This window comes from Myxine glutinosa, chromosome 4, assembly GCF_964187855.1.
Source record: "Myxine glutinosa chromosome 4, kmMyxGlut1.1, whole genome shotgun sequence".
Lineage (NCBI taxonomy): Eukaryota > Metazoa > Chordata > Myxini > Myxiniformes > Myxinidae > Myxine > Myxine glutinosa.
In genome coordinates, this window is record NC_136264.1 from 163,144,660 (window position 1) to 163,169,263 (window position 24,604).

At 46.5% G+C, this 24,604-nt stretch overlaps 1 protein-coding gene across 15 annotated transcripts in view; it reads right to left on the minus strand.

Moving 5' to 3' along the window:
• The window catches only part of CLOCK (clock circadian regulator), a 142,209-nt gene that overhangs the window by 63,902 nt on the left and 53,703 nt on the right, over positions 1-24,604 (minus strand). For 13 of the 15 annotated variants that reach the window (XM_078776696.1, XM_078776695.1, XM_078776701.1 and 10 more), the window contains exons 5-6: positions 23,788-23,861; positions 22,447-22,536 (exon numbers count right to left, since the gene is read on the minus strand). In XM_078776696.1, the coding sequence (XP_078632822.1) occupies positions 22,447-22,536; positions 23,788-23,861 (164 nt within the window). The remainder of the gene's footprint in view (positions 1-22,446; positions 22,537-23,787; positions 23,862-24,604) is intronic. The other 2 variants (XM_078776697.1, XM_068113956.2) reach the window with 1 other exon arrangement.

Here is a 24,604-nt window from a genome sequence, read left to right on the forward strand (position 1 = left end):
CAGTCTGTGATTTTGTCCAGGTCTGCAGAGAGTGAGGAGGCTGCAGACTGCCGATCTGAGGGATGAGGAATGGAGCGACAGAGAGTAGAGTCGTCAGCAAAGAGATAGAGAGGATTTTCAAGAGAGTCAGAGAGATCATTGATGAAGACCAGAAAAAGCACAGGGCCCAGAACACTACCTTGGGGAACTCCAGCCTGAACAGGAAGAGGAGATGAGAGAAACCCATTCAGGGCCACACGTTGACTACGACCAGAGAGGAAGTCCGCCAGCCATGCGTGGAGATTTCCATGGATACCAAAGGAGGAGAGTTTGGAGAGCAGAGCAGGGTGCCAGACCGTATCGAAGGCACGTGAAATGTCAAGGGAGACAGCTCTAATTTCCTGTTTGGCGTTGAGGACCTCCATCCATTGTTGAGAAAGCAGAAGCAGCATGTCCAGAGTAGAGTGACCAGGTCTGAAACCAAATTGATGATCAGAGATCAAGCCATTGGAGAAGAGGAAAGATTTAATATCTGAAGCAATGATGGATTCCATGACTTTGCTGATAATTGGGAGAAGGCTGATTGGTCTGTAGTTGCTGGGATCTGTTTTTGCACCTTTTTTGTGCAAAGCGGTGATGTTGGCTGATTTCCAAGCAGATGGCAGATGACCTTGAGCAAAAGAGAGGGTGAAGAGAACAGAAAGAGGGAGTGAAAGTGCAGAAGAACATGATTTTAGGACCCGTGGGCTGATGCCGTCAGGACCAGTTGCAGAATCAGAGTCGAGGGTTGCCAGAAACTTTTCCACCTTGTCAGGAGGAAAGGACACAGAGTCCAGGAGCAGCTGGGTACGACTGGGTACGGTGGGTACAGAGAGGGATGGGTTTGGGACACAAGATTTAGAGGCAAACACAGAGTTGAGGCATTCAGCTTTTTCACGTGCGGAGTCAGCCGTTAAGCCGTTTGAGGTGAGGGAGGGGATGGAGGGGGAACAAACACCAGAAACAGATTTGACCAGACGCCACCAGGATTTGGAAGAGGGAGACAGATAAGAGAGTTCGGTCTTGAGAATGGTGAGATATTGTTTCCTGGCTCTCCTGAGGGTGGACACACACTTGTTTCGGGCTTTGTGAAAGGAAATGAGATTTCCTTCCGTTGGATTTGCTTTCCAGGAGACGAAAGCAAGTTGTTTCAGGGCAACAGCCTCACCACAAGATTCCGTGTACCATGGACGGGAGGAAGGGTATGACAACTGAAGACGAGATGGTATAAATCTGTGCATGAGAGAGAGCAATTTACTTTGAAAGAATTCCCAGGATGAGTTGATGTCAGAGGCGGTAGAGATGGGAGACCAGTCCAGATGATTGATGGCTGCTTGAAGACCGTGCCAGTTGGCCTGAGTGAAATGCCAGACTCGTCGACGCTGAGGAGGCTCTCTGAGAATGGTCAGAGAGATGTCCACTTTGACAAGCACATGATCAGATGAGCCGATTGGAGCAGAAGAAGAGCAGCAGACATTTTCAGGGAAGTTTGTCATAACCAAATCCAGAAGAGAAGATGCTCCGTTGACTGAGATCCGGGTCGGGAAATTGACAGATTGTGTCAGTCCCAGTGAGTCGCAGAATTCCTTTGCTGAAGAGCCATGGCTGGTGAGAGAGGTACCCACACCCAGCCAACTGGCATGGTGACAATTGAAATCACCACATATGAGGAAGAGAGAGTTGGGATGGGTAGATAGAAGTTGGTCCATATTATCAGACAGTGAGATGTAGATGGAGTCATCGCTGATTGGTGGACGGTACAACACACATATGAACAAAAGGTGGGAGCGAAGGGGAAGCCGTAGCCAAAGGTATTCCTGGGGGTGAGGTGGAGAGAGGGCAGTGGAGGGCGAGTGAGGAAGAGTTTTTTTTTATAAAGATAGCAACCCCACCTCCAGGACGAGGCTCAGGTCTATCATACCGGAGGAGGGAGTAACCTGGGAGAGATACCAAGGCATCAGAGACATCATGAAGGAGGAAAGTTTCTGTTAAGCAGATCACATCTGGTTTGTCAGAAGCAACCTGTATGGAGAGGTCAGTCAAGTTTGAGCGAAGGCCCCGGATGTTTGAGGTCCATACCGTTAATGAAGAGGAAGGGGGAGCATCGGGTCCAGAACAGGGGGGGGAGGGGTAGGGTAAGATGTGGAAGAGGAGGAAGAGGTAGGGAGAGCTGTTGAAGGTGTGTCAGAGATTTCAGAATAGCTTGGAGAAAGGGAAGAATGGGGCAGACAAAAGGTTTGATGGAGATTGGGTGAGGCACAGTGAGGTGTTATTTGAGGAGGAGGAAGAGCAAGGCAGAAGGTTTGGGGAGATGAAGGTGAAAGTTGGAAGGAGGAAGAAGCAGGGAGGATGCTTTGAGGAGGAGGGGTGAGCGGGGAGTCTAGGAGGGGAGGAGCGAGGGAGAGTCTCGGAGGGGAGGGGTGTGGGGGGAATTTAGGAGGGAGGGGAGGGAAGGGGCAAGGGGGGAGATTTGAAAGGGATGGGTGATGGGGAGGATTTGGAGGGGAGGGGTGAGATTTGATTTTGAAAAGTGTACGATTCATGGGAAACGAACATTTTTTGCAAAATGAGTTTGAGACCTTCGAGTCAAAAATACGTTTGAGGACACTGGAGGAGGGATGGAGTTCTGGATAGTTTATGGAATGTAGAAAGGAGGAACTGTAAGAGATGGTATTATATATATTTTTTGGAATGAATAGATTTGGTGAGAAAAACGAAAGCATCCTTTTGTAGGAAAAGAAGAAAAGGGTGTTATAATATATGAGAGAAAATAGTTGTTCAGGGGAGAGATTATACATTTCTAACCGCGTGATCGCGAACGAAGAACGAACGAACAAAAAGAACAAATAAACGAATAAGACCTGGGAAGGAAATAATTTTTTTGGGGGGTTTTTTTTTTTTTTTTTTTTTTTTGTGAGTACAGATATTAAACAAGGAGGTACGGGGTGAACGACTGGGACGAAACAGTGAACGAAAATAATTTCAGCGCATTCGACGAATCGCTGAGAGAAAAACAAACCACAAGGTCGGAGACGGTACGGTAGTCCAAGCCTACGAGTACTAGGCCGCAGAATACTCGATACCATTAACCGACGATTGTGTATACATGTACGAAAAATTAGCACCGAAAATTTTCCAAAAGATACGCTATAGGTACATACACCGAAAGATAGATACAGTCTCGACAAAAACACGATTGAGAAATATCACTTAGCTTCGAAAGCGTGAGCGCATGGAGCAGCTTCGAAAAGACGTGACCTCGCCGTGATCTCGCGAGACTTCCCCCTGACACGAAGACAACAAATTTCTGGTTCATTCGTGATGCCGCACGAACATTACCGTCTCCTATGATGGATCCCACGGCAAGGATAATGTCCTCAGCCGGAGCTCCTTCAGGCGGAACACATGCGAATGCATGCTTACGCGTTAAATTTTCGAACGCCTCGTAACGAGAGCGTGTATTCGCCATACCAGCGAAATCCCCCCCCCCCCCCCCCCCCTTGTCTGAACCGGACAAGAAGGTATTAAACCTAAATAATCGAACTAAAGTAAATAATAAACGTGCATTATAAGCACAAAAATGGCTTACAAAGCGTCGTCAAAGCCAAAACGGGCTCGCTCTCAATCCTCTCTCTCTCTCGAAGACAAGGGTGCAGAACGGATAAAAAAAACACAATGCCGGAGCACACAGGATGGAAAAGGAGAGGGAGGGAAGGGAAAACTCACAATGGACTCACCAAAACACCGAGCAGTTAGAGAGAGAGAGAGAGAGAGAGAGAGAGAGAGAGAGAGAGAGAGAGAGAGAAATGTATTCAAGGACACAGGAAGAAACATATATGCAAGCAATCAGTTCGAAAGAAAAAAAGTCAAATCAATCAGGAATTATAAAGTAATTACCACTTTTGAATCATCGACTGAGCACAAAACATTGCCAATACACCACTTTCTCTCAAAAAGTTGGACGTTTCCATTACTGACAAAGAAATCAAATTCTAGCTTGAGTCGTGTTGAGACAACCCCTTTAAAAATAGAAATAGCATCAGAGCCATAGCCGTTATCTATTTTAATTTTCCGAGATTTATATATTGCATATTTTGCAACAGCAACCAAAAAATTGAGAAGAACACCCACATCTCTACATGTGGGCCTGAAAGACACACCAAATATAAACATATGCATATTGAAAGGGAAGGACAGTTGGTGAAAAAGATATTCAAGGAACAAGAAAAGCGATGTCAGTCTACGACACTGTACATAAGCATGAAACAAATCCTCCTTCTGATCACAGAAAGGACAAGTTTCCGGTAGTGAGCTGTTAATACGGTGAACAAAAATATTGGAGGGAAGCGCCTAGTGTGCTAACCTCCATTGTATATCCGCTAACACACCATGTATTGGTAAGGTGTACATGTGAGGCCAAAGGGGGGTAGACGGAGACCCCGACCCTAACCGCTCTGACCACAAAGCTACTCGTGTTCTCCCAGAGAGGGGTACATTCTTATTCTGTCGAGAGAGATCACGGATTCCAATCTTAGTTACAAGATGAAAAGAGGGGGTATGTTCAATCTCCGGCTGAAGAGAAGACGAAAGGAGCACTTTGATTTCAGGGAAACCTAACCGAAAGTCCTCAATGTTACCAACACCTTCCCAGCCGATGTTTAGCTGTCTAAATTTTCTAATGACTATACATACAACTTGGTCTACAAGTCGGACAGACCGAGATCCAACTGAGGTTGCCACCAAACCAGCAGGTTTCCACTTAACTCCAGATGAATCTCTCAGATCACATACTTTGTTAATCCCTCCTTGGATAAAATTTTTAATCAGGGCATGGCTATGAGGGATACCAGGAAAAAAGTTATTGAAGAAAAGGGGTTCTTGAAGGAACATTCGACAATTATAGCCCTCAAGGAAGCGGTGGACGTCAAACCTTTTCCAAGTGTCCAATAAACTCTGATAGAATCTCGGAAGAGAGGCAAAATTTATATGCTCGAGGTCTATCAAAAGAAGCTGCCGATCATATCTCAGTTTACCAGTCTGTTGTAACAGAAAAAATGCAAAGGGCCGCCAGGGCAGCTGTTCAGCGAACAGTAGTCTCTGCAGAGACTGCAGCCGAAAGGCCACAACCCGGCCAGAGATATCAACAATGCCCTGGCCACCTTCCTTCCGGGGGTAGTACAATATCTCAGGCCTCAGCCAATGGTAGCCACTCCAAAAGAAGTTTACTAGCATTCGCTGAGTAGCCATAATTAGTTGGTTTGATGGCTGTAAAGCAATAATTCTGTGCCATAATTTTGTTGCAACCAGATTGTTTATATGACAAGGGTACGGCCTCGATAGGAGATGGACCTCAGCAGTCCTTCCCATGCTTTCAATCTGTGCATAATTTGTTCCAGCACTCTTTCCCAATTTTTCATTTCTGTTTCACGATTACCGATATGCACTCCAATATATTTAACCCCGTCCGTTCTCCAGACCAGGTTGTGTGGGAGTGAGGGTGGTGATACACAAGAGAGATTGCCTTTGCCACACCATAATGCTGTACTTTTATTCCAATTGATCCCACCGGAAGAGGCTGCAGAGAAATCTCGCATACAACGTTGTAAAGCAGAGACATCATTGGAGCTTCTAATCAAAACACAGACATCATCAGCATAAGCCATCTGCACAAATTCTGCTCCTTCTATACTTCTCATTCCCTGAGGTATTTGCTGTCTAATAGACCGAAGGAGTGGTTCAAGGGCGACTATATATAAAAGCCCAGAGAGGGGGCAATCTTGGCGAATACCCCGTTGGAAAGGAAAGGGAGAGCATAACCTATTGTTGATCTTCTAGTGTTTGGAAATTTGGGAGAGCTTGACCCTAGCCTTTCCCTTGCGAGGGCAAGGAGGATCTTAACACTTAACACTTAAGCTTAGCTTGAAGTACACCCTGACCAGCGCTCACGGTGGGACGGCAAGGCAACCAGAAGGGACGAGGTTCTCCTGACCACGTGGCCCTCGATTTGGGAAGCGAGAGGCGTTCCATTAGTGGACGCGCCCCTCACGCCCGTCTTTTGGGCGGCCCCGGTAGGCCGTTTGTTTTGACGTTCCGTGACAAGCCCCGCACCCCCACCTCCGGGCCGACCGGGCGACCGGAATGAATCCCGGTGTCCCGATCCGAGCCTTCAGAGCGGGCCGGCTGGGGAGTGACTGGCACCCCGAACCTGCACTTTCCGTCCCTGTCACGCAGGAAATTATTGCATGAAATAATATCTCTTACCAAAAAAATATTATCATAAATAGATTTTCCAGGCACACAGTAGGTCTGGTCCGGGTGTATAACTGAACTGATCACAGTCTTCATACGATTAGCAAGTACTTTAGAGAAAATCTTGTAATCAACACACAATAAGGAGACAGGTCGCCAGTTATCAACCAGTTGAAGATTCCCAGCTTTTGGTAGCAAACAAACGACTGCTCGTCTACAAGACATTGGAAGTTCTCCGACACGTATGCTTTCATCGAGTACATCGAGTAAGTCAGGTCCCACAAGGGCCCAGAAGGTCTTGTAGAATTCTGTGGGCAGACCATCTATTCCAGAAGCTTTCCCATCTTTCAGGCTCCGCACAGCTGCTTCAAGTTCATCAGCCGAAATTGGGGAATCGAGCATGCATCGCTCATCCTCCTCGACACTCGGAAGCCCAGCAGTTAACTCTCGTATCACCTCATTGTCCACGTTCTGAGGACAATACAAGTTAGAATAGAACCCTTTCAGAGTACACCTGATCACCTGCTGGGAGGTCACCAGCGACCCATTGGGAGTGAGTAAAGTATGAATTTGTTGTGACCTTTTGAGGGAAGACTCTAACTTAAAGAACTCTTTGTTTGGCATGTCCAGAGTTAAATAGCTCATTCGCATTCGGACCAAGGCACCCATCGCCCATTGCCGTACCGCTTCCTCCAGCACTGCTTTCTTTGTCCATATTAGTTGGTCACGTGCACCTCTCCCAACCTCGTCAACATTCTGTTCTAACGATATAATTTCAGATTTTAACTGATCGATTGATATTGATTGGATTTTGGTGGTGTATGCACTATATTGTTGACAGAAATTCTTAATTTGGGATTTTGCAATGTCCCACCACAGCCGGAGACTATCATACTCAGGTCTGGAGGAGCGAATTTTCTCCCACACGACGTGAAAGGCCTCATTAAATTCCTTGTCATGTAAGAGACGAGTATTCAAAGACCAGTAAGCACTACCACCGGGTGGAAAGGGTAACTTAAAGGACATTGAGATTAAACTGTGGTCTGTGAATCCAGTTGGTAAAATGTTGGAGACAGACACCACATTCAACATTGGCTTGTTCACATAGAATCTGTCCAGCCTTGCCATTGATATAATACCATCATTGCATCTACACCATGTATAACAGTGTGAGAGTGGGTGTTGTGATCTCCACACATCCTTAAACCGAAAGATGTTGATGGTGTCCTCTAGAGCTTTCGTAGAGGCAACATGAGGCTCATGACCATTCCTATCAATCGACGGACAAATTGTGCAATTAAAATCTCCCGCGATACAGATAAAGGCTGTTGGGTCCAGAGTTTTTACAAAATCCCGCAGAGTGGAAAAGAAAATTTTCCTCTCCATTGGGTCACACGGTGCATAAACATTCACTACTATAATCTTTTGGGTATTATAAAGAAAATCTACGGAGATCAAATGCCCTTTATAGATTTCTTTAAATGAAACCTGTTGAGCACAAATCTTGTGACTTAGGCAAATGGCAACACCGGCCCGAGGTGTAGGGAACCCACTTAGCCACCATTGCCCTTTAAAAAGTTTCCCCCAATCGGCTACTTGAGCACTAGTAGCGTGGGTCTCTTGTAAGAGAATAATGTCAGCCTTTTCTTTTCCAACCGCTTGAATGGTTTGCACCCTCCGTAAGGGGGCACGACCCCCATTTATATTTAAGGATACAACATTTAGTTCCATGGTTGATTCTTCTGGGGGGTGAAGTCCTCTTCCTCAATTAATTCCTTGTTTGCCTTCGTGATGGATTTCCTCAGCCGCTGAAATTCAGGTTCGGAGATTTCCACATGCTCACTCCTTTGCAGCAAAGGTTTTGCGGCTGCAAGGAAGGCCTGGATATTAGGAAAATGATCCTTAATTCGTACATGCCTTTGTCTGAAAGTTTCCTTCAAAAATCTGACAATATTTTCTTTTGGGATCTCCAAAGGCTGCTCTTCCTCCTGAGGGGGGGGGGGGGGGCCCTGTCAACCATTGCCACTGGTTCCTCATGGCCGATCAGTCTCTGTAGTTAGAATTCCCTCCGTGACGCTAGTAACGAGTTCCTCCTGAACCTGTACAGAAACACCTGTTCCATCCCCATCTACCTTAGGTTCTTCATCCTCTTCATCCTCATGCATCATTGCAATGGGGGGGGAGGAGTCGTTATTAGTAGTAATGGGTATTTTGCATTCCCCATTAGAATTGATATGGTCATCAGTAGGCTGTTCGGTTTCGCAGGTTGATTTACAACCTTCAGGAAAAAGTTCCCCTTCATCCTGAGCAGGTGGTATCATGTCAGCCATAGTTTCACCACCTTGCTGATCTTCATGTGAAGGACTGTCTGAATCGTTTAAACTGCTTCCTGTCTGCACCACCAACACTTTAACACCTTTGTCCTCATTCCTCGCACTTACAAGTGACCGTTTCAAATTTTTCCGAGACGCCGCATCTACAATCTGCTGCTCCTCACAAATCATTCCCTCTATAGGTAGAGGCTTCTCCCTTACATTTGCTGACTCATCGGTTGCACGATGGCCAGCTGTACTGGATGACTCATCGCTTACACGAAGCACATCCGTATGGGTCTCATCAGCACCACTCTTAGCCGTACCTTGATGGTCCGATGTAGATTCCCGCACTGAAGGCGAAACATCTATAGAATCCTCCGTAATGGTCACGGGTGGGGCTGGTCCGGCTGCTGAGGCATACGTTTTCTCCCCATCAGGACAATACTGCCGAGTGTGTCCATGTACACCACACCCGTAACAAATCAACCTCTCCGTTGCCGCAAAAATCCTGTGCTCACGTTTTGACGACTTAAAAACGAGAGAGACATTCAATTGCGTCAAACCATCCTTCAAAACAACATAACAAAACCGTCTAAACGTTTCGATATGCTTCAGCTTCCCGTCTGTGGTGCGAATGGAGGCTTGGATAATTCTCGACACCACAGTACCGTACTGACCGAGCTTCTGAAGAATCTCCTCATTAGACAGCGTCGGTAGAACGTTTGATAGTATTACCTTCGAGGCCGGAGTGTTCCATGGCGAAACCGGAACAAACTGGTCATTACCCAAGGTGAGTCCGTTCTGCACGACGATGCGCGCGAAACGGACACGTGAAACGAAAACAACCACCTTGTGGTGCATTCGGGACGCTGCCCGGATGTTCTCACAACCGATCAATTCTCCGATTGCGAGGAGCGTCTCCTCCAGCGAGACATCTTCCGGTGGGACAAAACACATGCCGTGTTCATCTGTTAACCCCTCATCGGCGTCACGACCGGCATTACTTCGACTATTCTTGCTAGCCATTTGAAGTAACTAAACGAAAAAAAATAACCAATAAATGGTACAAAGGTTTATAAAGCCTAAATAAATGAAAAAAAATAAACAACAACAACAATAACTGGGAAATAAATAAATTAATCCCGTTAACCACCTAAAGCAGATAACTTTAACCGTGCTGTCTCTCCCTCTCTCGCTCAGTAGACAAGACGATAGAAAGGGACACCGACACTCGGACAGCAGAAAGGACCAAAGGGTAGGAAGAAAGGAAAAAGCAACATGAGACACAGCACGTACCGCCAGTGACTGAGCAACAGACCTGGCAATCGCACGTGCGTGCTAAGCGAGCGGCAGCTGTCGGAAGAGAGAGAGAGAGAGAGGAGAGAGGAGAGAGGAGAGAGAAGAGAGAGGAGAGAGAGAGAGAGAGAGAGAGACTTTGAAACTCTTTTTATTATAAAAGTATAAAACAAGAGTACCATCAAAAGCAATTCATCCAGGAAAATCAGTAAAATCATAGCAATCCCGGAAGGAAAAAACAATCGGTGCACTGCAAACCAAGCGACAGAAAAGGTGCAAATACCAAAAAAAACACGAGGAGAAAATCTAGGCATAATTTCTAAACTAGGCATAATTTTATATGTACAAATTTACAATCGCATCTGCAACCCTGAGGAGAGACTTAAGAAAGAAAGAGTAGGTCAAGACCAGGGGGAGAAAAACGCCGGCAAGGAGAAGCATGGAACAGTGTATAAGAAACACCCGCACTGTATTATACAGAAATTAACAATTTGTTATCTTGGACCTCACAAATCCCTCCAACACACCAGGTCGCAACAAAATTTGCAAGGTCGTTTGCAGTTTGGACACAGCCAAATTCAAGCTTGAGCCTTGCTGACACCAACGAACTAAAAAACACCATAATACTGCATTCCTGCATGGGTCTGCCGCCCAGCTTCGCCTTCCGCGACAGGTATACGGCCAGTTTAGCGGTAGCGGATAGGAACCCGAATACAATAGATGTGGTTCCCTTTTTGGGAGGAAAGCCAAAGATGTAAGCTTTCAAAGAAAAGGTAACCCGCAATCTATGGGAAATAAAATTTAACCAATGAAACAAAGGACAAAGTCTTTCACAATTAATGAAAGCATGAAACAAATCTTCCCTCACCGGACAAAAGGGGCAACAGCCGGAAAGGGGGGGAAAAAAACGAATGACAGCATTGGAAGGAACAATCCAGTGGGCCAAACGCCACTGAAGGTCACCTGTTCTTTTAGAAATAAGTCCAGCATACATTGTATCCCATAAAGGCTCAGAGGGGGGACCGGGAGGCAAGAGTCCTTTCCACCGGATAACCCCAGCTAGAGGTGGGTCCCCAAGAAGAAGTTTCACACAAGCCCTATAAATACTCTTGCTGCTCATAGCATGGAAGGGGGGTGACCCTGTGCTCATGGGGGGCACCTCGTTTGGGGTAAAAGCGACACCTAATTTTGGGACTGTGGGCTCAACCTCTGCGTCCTGCGTCCAATGTAGGCCTAGCTGGTGGCCCCTTTGGATCACCGCTCTTAGTATGTTCCCGATTTGCCTCCTGGACCGAACACCTGTTAGGTCCGCCAGCTCGTTCACAGGCTTCCATCCCTGTCCAGAGTCGTGCCGGAGATGACACACTTTCAGGATGTTGGCCACTATAAAATGCTGGCAGAAGTCGCGACTCCTCGGGATATCGGGGAAAAGTGGGTTGAAAAATAAAGGCTTGTGTGCAATGTGCATACATGTTAGTGCCATACGAGTCTGTTTGGCGACTTATCGAAACGCCCTGCCAGGCATTCAAGAGGGTCTGATAAAAGACTGGGAGCAGAGATGTATCGACGTGTTGAAGGTTGGTAAGGAAAAGTTCCTGTCCGTATCCGAGCCTCCCAGCTCGTTGAAGAATGGAGCAGGCTAAGGGCTTTCCTGGTAGGTGTTCTGCATAAAGCAAGCGTTGGATGGAGCGGAGCCGGAAGGCCAACAGGCGGCATTTCACATCGACTAGGCCATGACCACCCTCGGCCGAGGGACAACATATGGCGCTGGGTCGAAGCCAGTGGTAGCCTCCCCAAAAAAAATCCACCAGTTTCCTCTGGATAGCTTGGAGCAAAACCTCCGGTGGTTGCAGGCAGATGAACCGGTGCCACAAAAGGGTAGTGATGAGGTTGTTGACAACTAGCGCGTCACCCTTATAGGAAAGGTGGGGTAGAGCTCTTTTCCATCGGTTCAAACGCCCATCTACCTGGTCAATGATCCTGTCCCAATTGTTCTGGGCATACTGAGGAGGACCGAGAAAGACGCCCAAATACTTGATGCCATCGTTTGCCCACACTAGCTCTGCAGGAAGGGGAGGTGGTGGTAATAACGGTGGCATAGATAAGTCATTTTTTGGAAAGGGGATCCACAGAGCCTTGCTTTTCCCCCAATTACACCTTAATGATGAGGCAAGGTTGAAGTCCGACAAACACTTTGCCATGGCGTCACTGTCGCATTTTCTTTTTATAATGACACAAAGGTCATCGGCATAAGCTGACAGGGTCAAAGGTGTGTGTCCTGGAGAAAGGACAAGTCCAGGGATATCCTTTCTGAGGGCGATTAAGAGTGGCTCCAAGGCGAGGGCAAATAATAGACCTGAAAGTGGACAACCTTGCCTTACCCCTCTCTGAACCTTTATGGGTGGGCAAAATTCGTTGCTAACTTTGATCAAGCTGGAGATGTTTGCATATAACAAAGCTATGTAGGCTCTAAAATTAGTGCCGAGCCCACAAGCTTGTAACACATGACACAAAAACTCATGATCAATGCTATCAAAGGCCTTTGCAAGGTCAAGAAACACCAATCCAAAATCCTCTTTGACACATTTACCAGTTAACAAATCTCTGACTAGGAATATGTTGTCATAGATGGATCTGCCAGGGATGCCGCAACTTTGATCAGGTGACACCAGGTCCCCAATAACAGTCTTCAACCGGTTCGCAAGGACCTTGGAAAACAGTTTGTAATCCGTGCACAACAAAGAGATCGGACACCAGTTTGACAGATGTCAGAGATCGCCAGTCTTGGGTAGCAGGCAGAGTACTGCTCTTCTAAAACTGAGCGGTAATTCTCTGGATAAAAGAGATGCATCCAGAACATTGAGCAGCTCTGGGCCCAAAATGTCCCAGAATGCCGAAAGAAATTCGGCCGGTAGGCCATCGATGCCAGGGGCTTTTCCCGACTCCATCTCAGCGAGTGCACCGGTTAGCTCTGGAAGGGTAATTGGAGCATCCAGTTCCAGACGTTGGGCCTCAGCCACAGAAGGAAGATGAGAGGTCAAAACATTCATCATTTCGTGAGAAACTGTTTTGGCCTTGAAAAGTTCAGAAAAGAAATCGATTACATTTAATCTTATATCACTCGGATTTGTTAGGATGTTCCCCCCTGGGTCCAAAACCGAAGATATAAGTCGTGCTGGTTTCTCTACAGTTTCTAGGTGAAAGAAAGCCTTAGTTGGGGTATCTGAAACCTTTATATTCTGTATTCTTAGCCTAACTAGTGTGCCCGCTGCTTTTTCATGGATCAAATCCCTTAATTGGGCCTTCTTCTCGAGTAGCAACCGATAGTTCACTGGGTTGCTCTCATTGGCCAACTTGCTCTCTAACCTTAAGATGTCTGCTTCCAAGCAAGCCATCGTGATATGTTTTACCTTGGTACAGTGCGAATTAAATTGTTGACAAAATACTCGAATTTGGGCCTTTAGGTTATCCCACCAGAGACTAATTGAGGAGAAAGAAGATTTTTTAGTACTCATTTCAGCCCAGAAATCACGAAAGGAGTCTGTAAATAAACTATCTTCTAAAAGTTTAACGTTAAACTTCCAGTAACTATTTCTACATGTGGGTCGAGGAAAAGAAAGATCTAAGGTTACCATATGGTGGTCTGAAAACAATGACGGAAAACAACCTGAAGAGGCCGCGACGTTCCTAAAGGGTACATTAATGTACCAGCGGTCGAGTCTTGCCGAAGACACCCGGCCATTGGCACATCGACACCAGGTAAACTGGACTATGTTGGGGTGATGCAATCGCCAAACATCCAGTAGACCGGCCGTCTTAAAGAAACGGGATAGGTCCGCATGGGACTTGGGGTGGGGTTCTGCAGAGTTTCTGTCCTTCGAAGGGTCAAAGGTGCAATTAAAGTCACCACCAATGCACACACATTGGTCGAGATCAACTGATTTCAGGTGGTTTACCATGGAGTTGAAGAAGGCCTTTCGGTCCCTGCTCTCACTAGGTGCGTACACATTGAAAATGGTACAGCGGAAGTTTTGATGTGCAAGCTGAAGGGAAATAAGCCGGCCTTTTATGACTTCCTGAAAATGACAAGACTCAAAAGCTAGACCTGGCTTTAGAAAAGACCCAACCCCAGCAGATGAGGCTGACAGATTGCTAAAATAGCATTGCCCTTTGAAAGTTTGGCACCAGTCATGTTCCACGTTAGGTGTGATGTGGGTCTCTTGTAGTAAAAGAACATTTGCCTTTTTGCGGTCAAACAAGTTTTTGACTTGGGCCTGACGGAGGTGACTTGCACCCCCACCATTCATGTTTAAGGTCGCAAAGGAAATGTTTTTCATTCCGTGGTAATGAAATCGCCCTGTGCTTGGGAACACTCCGTACCTGCTCGGGTAACAAACTTTCTTAACCTGTGGAATTGAGATTTCGTCAGGTCAAAATCCTCACGCGCTTTGATTATTGACTTTGCGGTGCAAATGAATGCTGCCAAGTCAGGGAAATAGTCTTTAATGACAATGTTGCGGTGACGATACGTTTCGTTAAGGAAGGTAAGAATGAGTTGAGGGGATACCTGCGAGTGACCTGTCATCGCTTGTGACAGCGCGGTTGCCTCAATGTCATCTTCGGACTCAGACACGTCAGATAACATGTCGTCAGGATCTGGGGTATTACCCGCTGCCCCCGCGGTCTTGTCTGGAGGCACCTTCACAAGTTTCCCAAGGTGTTCCCGAGAGCACTCGTTAACACTTTGGTGGATATTTGTATCTGGGGTCGGAGCTTGGGTTTGAGATCCCAGCAAACTCAGATTTACCGGCCCCGTTTGTACAGTGGGAATGTTTATTGAATCCTTAGTCTGCTCGGTATTTAAAGGGGGGACAAGCGGAAAAACATTTCCCAGCTCGGAAATGGTAATACTTTCACTGGAGGTTTCGCACTCGGAAACTTCCAGGTGAGAGGTACAAATTATATTTTTCGGCTCATTTACATAATGAGACTCGCTGGTGTCATTGACAACGGTATTCATGTACTCAGTTAGTGAGGGAATGTCAGAGGGACACTCGGACACATGTGCACCGGAAATGGTGCCGCCCATGACCGCCTTCTTTGCAGCACCAGCGAAATTGCTTGGCGCTGGTGCTCTTCGCTTTTTAGCATACACTATGGATTCTTCGTTCATGGGTTCGGGAAAGTGGGCAATGCTAGTTGTGTCAGTCATGTCGGTGGGTGTCATCACATTGGAATCGGAAAGCACCGGTGTGACAGACGACTCAGTCGGGGTGTCAGAAGGTACGGTCGGGGTGTCAGAAGGTACGGTCGGGGTGTCAGAAGGTATGGTCGGGGTGTCAGAAGGTATGGTCGGGGTGTCAGAAGGTACGGTCGGGGTGTCAGAAGGTACGGTCGGGGGGTTAAAGGGTACGGTCGGGGTGTCAGAAAGTACGGTCGGGGTGTCAGAAGGTATGGTCGGGGTGTCAGAAGGTACAGTCGGGGTGTCAGAAGGTACGGTCGGGGCGTCCGAAGGTGCGGTCGGGGTGTCAGAGGGTACGGTCCGGGTGACGGAAGGTACGGTAGGGGTGACAGGAGATATGGTCCGGGTGACGGAAGGTACGGTAGGGGTAACAGGAGATACGGTCCGGGTGTCAGCGAGCATGGTCGGGGTGTCAGAAGGCGCGGTGGAGGGATTGGCCTTTTTACAAACCCTTTCGTTATGGGGTTCACCACACTTCGGACAAGAGGCCCTAGGACAGAATCTTTTAACGTGTCCGAATTCTCCACAATTAAAGCATGTTAAGGAGGCTGAGGAAGCATACACCTGGTATTCCCGATCATCCAACGATACTTTAAAGTTTAAAGGATATGTTTAAACCTGTATCGGCTCCGCGATCCGGGAGAATCATGTACACCTGCCTCCTAAAGCTCATTACGTGTTTGACACGATCGCTGCGACACCCGAGCGGAATCATTGAGATTTGGGAAACAATTTTACCATAACGAGACAGAACGGATAGGAGTTTCTTGCCTGGCATAAACGGTGGAACGTTGGATATTGTTATCTTGGTCGCTGGCGTATCCATAGGGGATACCGTAATATAATGACCCCCTTTTATGGTTAGACCGGTACTAACGACGTCATGAACGAGTTTTTCTTCTGACACGAAGACAACAAATTTCTGGCTCATTCGTGATGCCGCACAAAAATGGCTTACAAAGCGTCGTCAAAGCCAGTAGGCCGCACCCAAAATGGGCTCGCTCTCAATCCTCTCTCTCTCGAAGACAAGGGTGCAGAACGGATGAAAACACAATGCCGAAGCACACAGGATGGAAAAGGAGAGGGAGGGGGGGGCAGGGGAGGGGGAAAAAAACTCACAACGGACTCACCAAAACACAGAGCAGTTGCTCACAGCCGCCATGACGCCACGCCCACCACAAACGAGAGAGAGAGAGAGAGAGATAGAGAGAGAGATAGAGAGAGAGAGAGAGAGAGAGAGAGAGAGAGAGAGAGAGAGAGAGAGAGAGAGAGATAGAGATAGAGATAGTAGAGATAGAGAGAGAGAGAGAGAGAGAGAGACACACCTGTCTGTGTGGATGACTCAGCCGGTTGGCAGTTTAATCCCCTTGCAGGGCGAGAACCGTGGCCAGAGAGGGAAGTGAGACTCCCTCTCTGGCCACGGAACTCAAACCATTGGCAAAGCGAAACCCAGCCATCTCGCCTCAAATTGCAACCTTCTTTCAAATCTCCTGGTGCCCTGCCTTATCCTGCTTCAGACTGGCCTGTTTGTTGCTCATTCTGGCGTAATGGCTCCAGCGCGAGACAAACGGCTAAAAGCCACATGCGTAACGGTTCCGTTATGTACCCCCTTGTGGTGAGTTAAATGCCTTAAAAAGTCTAAGCACATCATTGATGGTCTGCTCTGCTCTTTTTGTTTCTTACTCATGTTCTGGTGTTGTATGTGTTGGGTAAATGAGTGTGTCACTCGGTGTGTGTGCTTTGTGCCCTCGCCAGAGGAGAGGGTATTGCATTTGAGTCCGTTTGTTACTTGGCAAAAAAAAAACATTTGACAAGTATGTTGATCACTCTGGTTTGTGTGTTTGTATGTTTGTGTGTTTGTGTGTTTGTCTGTCCACTCACTTATACTTTCCTACAGGTCACAATTTTAAATCGATCATCATGAAACTTCACCAAATGGTAGAGTTGGTGGTCTGACAGAATCCTATTTACTTTTGCGGTCAAAAGGTCAACATAGGCCAAGGGTCAACACTGTTTTTCCAAATTTCTAAAATCTTAATTTTCATCTGATTCACTTGAAATTTGAATAGGATTTTCATATCAGCCAAATGCATTCAACCACCAACTATTTTTGAGATCAACACAGGCCAAAAGGCCAACATGGGCCTAAGGTGAACCACTTTTTTCAAATTTCGAAAAATCCTCAATTTTCATCCGATTGACTTAAAATTTGAATTGGATTTTCAGATCAGCTTACTGAATTCAACCACCAATTAAATATATTTAAAGTCAACTTAGGCCAAAAAGTCAACACAGGCCACATTTCTAAAATTGTCAATTTTCATCCAATTGACTTAAAATTTGAAGACAATTTGCATATCAGGTCACTGAATTCAACCACCAATTCTTTTTGAGGTAAAAAGAATGCTTTACTGAGTGCCATTCTACTTTGTTCTCTTTTGCCAATTATCGCTCTATGAGTGATTTGTCATCTGTCTGTCTGTTTGTCTGTCGGTTTTTCCGCACAGAATAAATATGATTTTCTCTGCAACCGTTGGTCCGATTGACAGGAAATTTTCACCATAGGTGAACCTCCTCCTGTAGAATTTTTAATGATAATTATGACGTCAAGGGTCACGTGGTGCAGGCGTCATCTTGAAAAAAAAAAACTTTGCACCTCTATATCTCCGAAAGCGCTACATATAAAAATTGAGACATGGCTCATTGTAAAGAACTCTCCATGGGGAATAAAATATTGTTGCGGATTTGAGAATCCTGTGTTTGTAAATATCACCCTCTGTAAATAATGTAATAATTCGTTGTAAATACCTCCATTAATTGTAAAGATCAAAGGTCGTCCCCTTAGTTAGTCCATCGCATACACGTAGAAAACCATAGGATCTCTCCATAGTTATATCCTTATTATATGTCAGTATAAGGCTCTGTTTTTCCACTAGTTCATTGCGTTGCACCAAATCAAATAAGGTAGAATCCCCTTTCAATTGCCAACCGCATTACCAACTGCATTTTACTCCATTACGCACGCGGTCAGCTCGGAGAAGAAGGTCGTAGCCCACCCATCATCATCAGAAGGTGGAGCCAGGAAAGCCCTTGCCGACCAACCAAGGATGAGTGGGTATGGCTCAAGAGGGCGGGGTTATAAAACCCATTGCATCAGCCCCCACCGAGAGAGATGCGTAAGGGGCCAGAGGAGGGTTGAGAGAGTTGAAGGTTTGAGGGGTTTCGAAGAGTTGAGTTCTGTGAGGAGTTGAGGAGTTCGGCAGGAGGTTCTGAGTGCCGAGAGAGACGCGCAACCCGCAGAGGTACGAGAGGAAGACGACGCTGTTCAAACAGCCCCTGCGCGCGCACAGCTTTGACGCGCAGCTTTGACGCGCTGCTACACTGGAACCAGATTGCGGTGGAGTCGGTGGCTGTCCACTTCCAGCCCCGACATCCCGTGCGGGATCAAGCTCCAGCCTGCATCCAGCTGAACCTTCCTCTCCTTCCAGCCATTCGTTCCTGCCTTCATTCCCCAGTCGTGTGAGTCTGCTCGTCGTCTGTCCTCTGTGTTGTCTGGGGTATAAGTTAAGCCTGTGTAGATAAGCTAGGAATTGCACTGTGTCTTCTTCTTCTTCTGTAAATTACTTTCGTTTCTTTCTCTTCTCTTTGAATGTGGTTGTGTAAATAATTAATAAATATCTGTTCCTTCACTTTGGTTTTCTTTCCCATCCGATCGCTTACGTCCTGTCCCCCATTGATATACCTGGCACGATTTGGCCAACGCTCAGGATCGGGTTAGTAATTGTTAAATGGCTCGAACTCCGGGTTGCTAAAAACCGCTCGGCAACTAGTCTATCTAAAACCGTGGTTCGAGCAGAAGTTATTCCCTCGTTCCCGGCTGGCGGTAGTAATGAGGTACGTAGCGAACCCCTAGGCCTAACAAACCCTACCTACCGTCGGTCCGGGAAGGACGTTGTAGCTTCAGGATCGGCGACAGCCAGTATAAAGGACAAGGGGTTAACCCCCCTTGGCAAGGGGAGCGCCGTCGTCCCAGATCCGTAACAATATATTAATGGTGATGTCACAGGTGCCTCCATTATGACGTCATAATTCGACAAGTACAAAACTTCATCCGATCAAGATGACATTTCTTGAGCGTCATCAAGGGATAAATTGGTGGAGAAAATAAAATGATGACGTCATCGGTCACGTGGTTATGCCCCCATATTTTTTTAAACACAAAAGCCTTAATAACTACTAAAAACACGTCCTGGTGAGGGGCTGCAATCTCTGATTGCTCTTTCTTGTTGTTTTTATGTTTCCGTGGCACACACAACGACAACAACACCACCAACAACAACAACAGGCACACACACCCACTCACCCCTCACCCCCCACACATATAGCCTGGACGTAGCCCCCAGCCACTATGATCTCCTTCGACATTTGAAATCATCCATGTGGCAATTGATTCACTGATGAAGAGGAAGTGACTGAAGCAACCCAGATTTGCCTGAAGGCACAATTTGAAACTTCTATTTTACAACAATATAGAATTTGAAGGGCAAATAAAGAAAATGCATTGAAGTGAAGGGATACTATAATGGAAAATCAAAAGGTTTTCATGTCCATTGTATCACATTCTTAGAACCTTTTCAATGACCCTCATAAGACGAAGGGGAAGGAAAGGGAAGTAGAATATATTGAGCATGTGCAGTAGGGGCGAGGGTTGGCGAGTTAAAATTTCTACATTATTTGCATATAATATGTATCTGGAATCTTATTTTGCTTTCACCAATCATATTTGGGCTGGTAGGATGGCCTTGATCATTATACACACTCGCCTCTAAGCTATCTCACTTGGGTTCGAATCCTGACTCAGGTATAAACTGTCATCCTGGTGTTTCACAGGCAGGGTGATTCATCAATGTGTGCCATCCCTCAGAAGGACTTAAATGGGTGTCCCGTCTGCCGGTATTAGTTGGTGGACATTAAAGATCCGATGGTGTCCTTCGCGAAGAGTAGGCGAGCGATCGCCAACACCATGGCGAAATTCCAAATTCTTGTCCTGACTTCCTGTGTCTGAGTGGGGACTCATCCAGGATTACAACCCTAGCCATAGAAAATGCTTCAGAAACACCGACGCTCTGTATAAAGCATGGTTTATGATCTGATCTGAATCATATTTTTTCTTTCTAGCGTGATTTATAAAGTAAAAAAAAGATTTTTCTTCCGCATTAAAAATAAATTGCTTTTAATATTATTAATTTATCAGCAGTAGTAAATAGCATTTATCAAATTTGAAAAAACTCCAGGTGAATGACAAAATTAAATTTACTACTTGTTGTTTGTTAAAGTCTTTTTTACAGCGTAGCCCACAGGGCAATGCCATTTGGACCAGCGTTTTTCTGTCCGTATGTATGTATGTCCCTTCTGCCAGCATTTTGCGGGTTTGTTCCCTTTAAAATTCGTTTTCTCTGCAATCGTTGGTCCGATTGACACAAAATTTTCACCATAGCAGCGCCTCCTCCTGTATAATCTATCATGATAATTATGATATCATAGGTCATGTGGTAGGGTGCCATCTTGGAAAAAACGAGAAACTTTGCACCTGTAGCGGTTACCGCTGGATGCACACAATCGCCTTGCACCGGCCAGAACACGGCCAGACGCGCCTCTCCCGGGCATGCCCGGACTCACTGTTCCCGGGCACGCCCGAACCTCCCGGGCACGCCCGGTCTCGTCTTTCCCGGGCATGCCCGCTCTCGCCTTTCCAGGGCTCGCCCAGAGCATCCGGGCATGCCCGCTATCGCCTTTTCAGGGCTCGCCCAGAGCGTCCGGGCATGCCCGCTATCGCCTTTCCAGGGCTCGCCCAGAGCGTCCGGGCATGCCCGCTATCGCCTTTCCAGGGCTCGTCCAGAGCGCCCGGGCACGCCCAGCCTCGACTTGCCAGACCGCAGCCAAACACGCCCGGGCAGGTCCAGACTCGCCTTTCCAAGGCTCGCCCTTGACACCCGGGCATGCCCGGTTTAGCTTTTGCCAGGCAAACTTCCCGACATAAATGTGTATATATATTGCTGCCCGATAAACGGGCTTGAGAGAATACCTGAGCTGTTTTGTTTCAATAAAGCAACTCGGACGAATTCCGTCTTTGGTCGCGTCAATTCTTTCGACTCGCGTTGGAGCGCAGTTCCTTCATTGGATCACGTCGAGGTCACCAATGAAGGAACTGCGCTCCAACGCGAGTCGAAAGAATTGACGCGACCAAAGACGGAATTCGTCTGAGTTGCTTTATTGAAACAAAACAGCTCAGGTATTCTCTCAAGCCCGTTTATCGGGCAGCAATATATATACACATTTATGTCGGGAAGTTTGCCCGGCAAAAGCTAAACCGGGCATGCCCGGGTGTCAAGGGCGAGCCTTGGAAAGGCGAGTCTGGACCTGCCCGGGCGTGTTTGGCTGCGGCCTGGCAAGTCGAGGCTGGGCGTGCCCGGGCGCTCTGGACGAGCCCTGGAAAGACGATAGCGGGCATGCCCGGACGCTCTGGGCGAGCCCTGGAAAGGCGATAGCGGGCATGCCCGGACGCTCTGGGCGAGCCCTGAAAAGGCGATAGCGGGCATGCCCGGATGCTCTGGGCGAGCCCTGGAAAGGCGAGAGCGGGCATGCCCGGGAAAGACGAGACCGGGCGTGCCCGGGAGGTTCGGGCGTGCCCGGGAACAGTGAGTCCAGGCATGCCCGGGAGAGGCGCGTCTGGCCGTGTTCTGGCCGGTGCAAGGCGATTGTGTGCATCCAGCGGTAACCGCTACACACCTCTATATCTCAGAACCACTTCATGGAAAAATTGAAAGGTAGCTCATTGTAAAGTACTCCCCATGGGGAGTAACATATTTTAATGATGATGTCATAGGTGTCTTCATTATGACGCCATAAATCGACAAGTCGAATGCTTTATATGATCAGCATGAAATTTCTTTGGCTACGCCGTTGTTAGACTATCGGTCTGGTTATTTGTTTAACTTAAAGTCTACCTTTATATTCTTATGCACCATACAGGTGTTTATAACATGGCTGGTGTTACTACAATAATATATCTAAATTCTAAAAGGAGAAGTGTGATGGCATTTAAGGTGGTTCTATATATACTTTGCGATCTGACCCTGCAGTTTGGATTCATTGTATTATTTCATATTCGTGTAAAATATTGCCAAAAAATCGAAACTGAATAAAACTGCTTCAAAGAAAAAGAGAAAAAGATAAAAAAAGAAAACACTGAGTACAATATAATCACAAGGCTCACATTAACAGCTCAGAAACATCTGCTTGCCAGTTTGAAGAATTGTAACTTACAGGAACATGGCCAAGGACGGATGTCACAGCTTCAGAAACATAAGAGATCGTCCCATCCATTCTCACCACCAGCACAAAGCAGTCTAGAGCCTGATGACATCACAACCACACATGGAAGACTAATGCAGTATCTTAATTAGCATCTATGTCACTTGTGATCATTCATAAAGGGAATAAACATTTGTGGAAAGCTATATGAAAATAGATCCAAGAGTGTGGTACAGAAGTGGCATACTATTTAAGTGGTCTAGGCTGGGTTGCATTGCCAACTTGACTATCGACTGTCGGATCGGTGGTTTGCAAAGCGTGCCATCGCTCGGATGGACTTTCAGCTAGGTGTCCCATCTGCAAGTATTAGTTGGTGGGTGTTAAAGATATTTTGGTGTCTTTAGCAAAGAGTAGGTGAGTTATCGCCAGCACACTGGCCTCGTGTTAGGCTAGCGGCTAGGGTGCCGGCTTAGGATCCTAGGATCCTGGGTTCGAATCCCGGTCGATCGCTGAATTAACACCAGGGGGGTTGACTCAGCCTGTCATCCTTCCAAGGTCGGCTAATTGAGTACCAGCTCACTGGTAATTCCCTGTTTGTCGTTAATGGCGGCAAAAAGGGTTGGCGTCAGGAAGGGCATCCGGCCGTAAAACATTGCTTCAAAAAGGGGACCGAAAAACAACAACAACCACGGTTCCCGAAAAAGGCCAACCCCCGCTTTGCGGGGAAAAATGGCCTCTAAAGGTGGTTATTTACACTGGCCAAATGCCCGACTACCACTGGGAAGGCAAAGACTGGGAAGACTACCACTGCGACCCCACCCGCAAACCATCCTGTGCAATCCTTGCCATGGAGCTACTTTGGCAGCATTGAATCTGCTTTCAGGCAGAACTAGAAATAGAGAGAGATGAAAATATAAAATTAAATATAAGTCTCTGTGAAGGTCAGTGTTGGTCTGCATCGGCGTTGGAGATAAACGGAGGAGGATTGTATGCAGTACAATTGTAATCAGTAATTGGCATTCATTCAAACTCACTCCAATCGGCCGATGCCAAATACCGAAAAATTGCCGATATCGGCCTGTGCCGATTACCGATTCCGACATCGGCCCAGCACTAGGCAGAACATATGGCTTTACATACCCAACACTACATAAGAGTGTCGACTTATATTTAGTTTTGATGCCATCATGGAATAACCCAAATTAGATGGCTCAATGACAAGCCCAATACAATCTGAACAATCAGGTCGCTCAAAATAATCAATGAATAATTATATAATTAACTTTGCCTGTATTCAAAGGTCAGATGGAGGTGTTTAATAAATTAAGAGTTACATGCAAAGCAGAGGGATACCTCAATCATGAGTAGAGAGAACTCTTTCGATGTTAAGATGGATGGTTTCCACTCATTCCGCTGTATCTGTAGGTCTGCCAGCAGGAAATAGGCAACATAAATTGTCAGCAAAACAAGAAAATGCATGATGATAAAATGTTGTCCATCTTCCACAATGAACACACCGATTGTTAAGTAGAACTTCTAGACTAGAGTCTTCGTTCAAAGTTCCCTTGTTAATATCACAAATATAACTTGCAACTGCATCAACAATCATACCTTCACTCCGTTAACTCCTACAAATGCAGCCAGGCTCGCAAAACATCTCTGTTCGTGTGGGGGGTGGGAGGGGGGGGGGAGGTGGGACGTGTCATAACCTCCTCCTGTCCGACCCCACCCGGTTTCATACAGAGGAAGAAATAGACAGGACATCTTTATCTCGCTATCTCTAAATCAGACAACACCTGACCGCTTGAGGGCAACATTAAAGCCTCCTTACTCTAATACACCCTAATACAGGATAGAATTTCTAAAGCTACACGAACATACACAGCATCTAAGGCCTTAATCTCCCTATTACCCATTCCACATAAGAATAATATATAGTACAGTGGAGTACAAAAGTCTGAGAAGCAAATTTATTTAGTTGGATGGGAAAACAAAATAAATTGTAATATAAAAGTAAAAGCACTTTGTAGGAATTTCCATGAACTCTTCATACTAAAATATGCAATTTGGTATCTGTCTGTCTGACTGTTTTTTAACTGTGATACATTTGATCATTACTTATTCAATCACAACCAAACTTTACAGTACTCTGGGTCATACGATAGAGGTT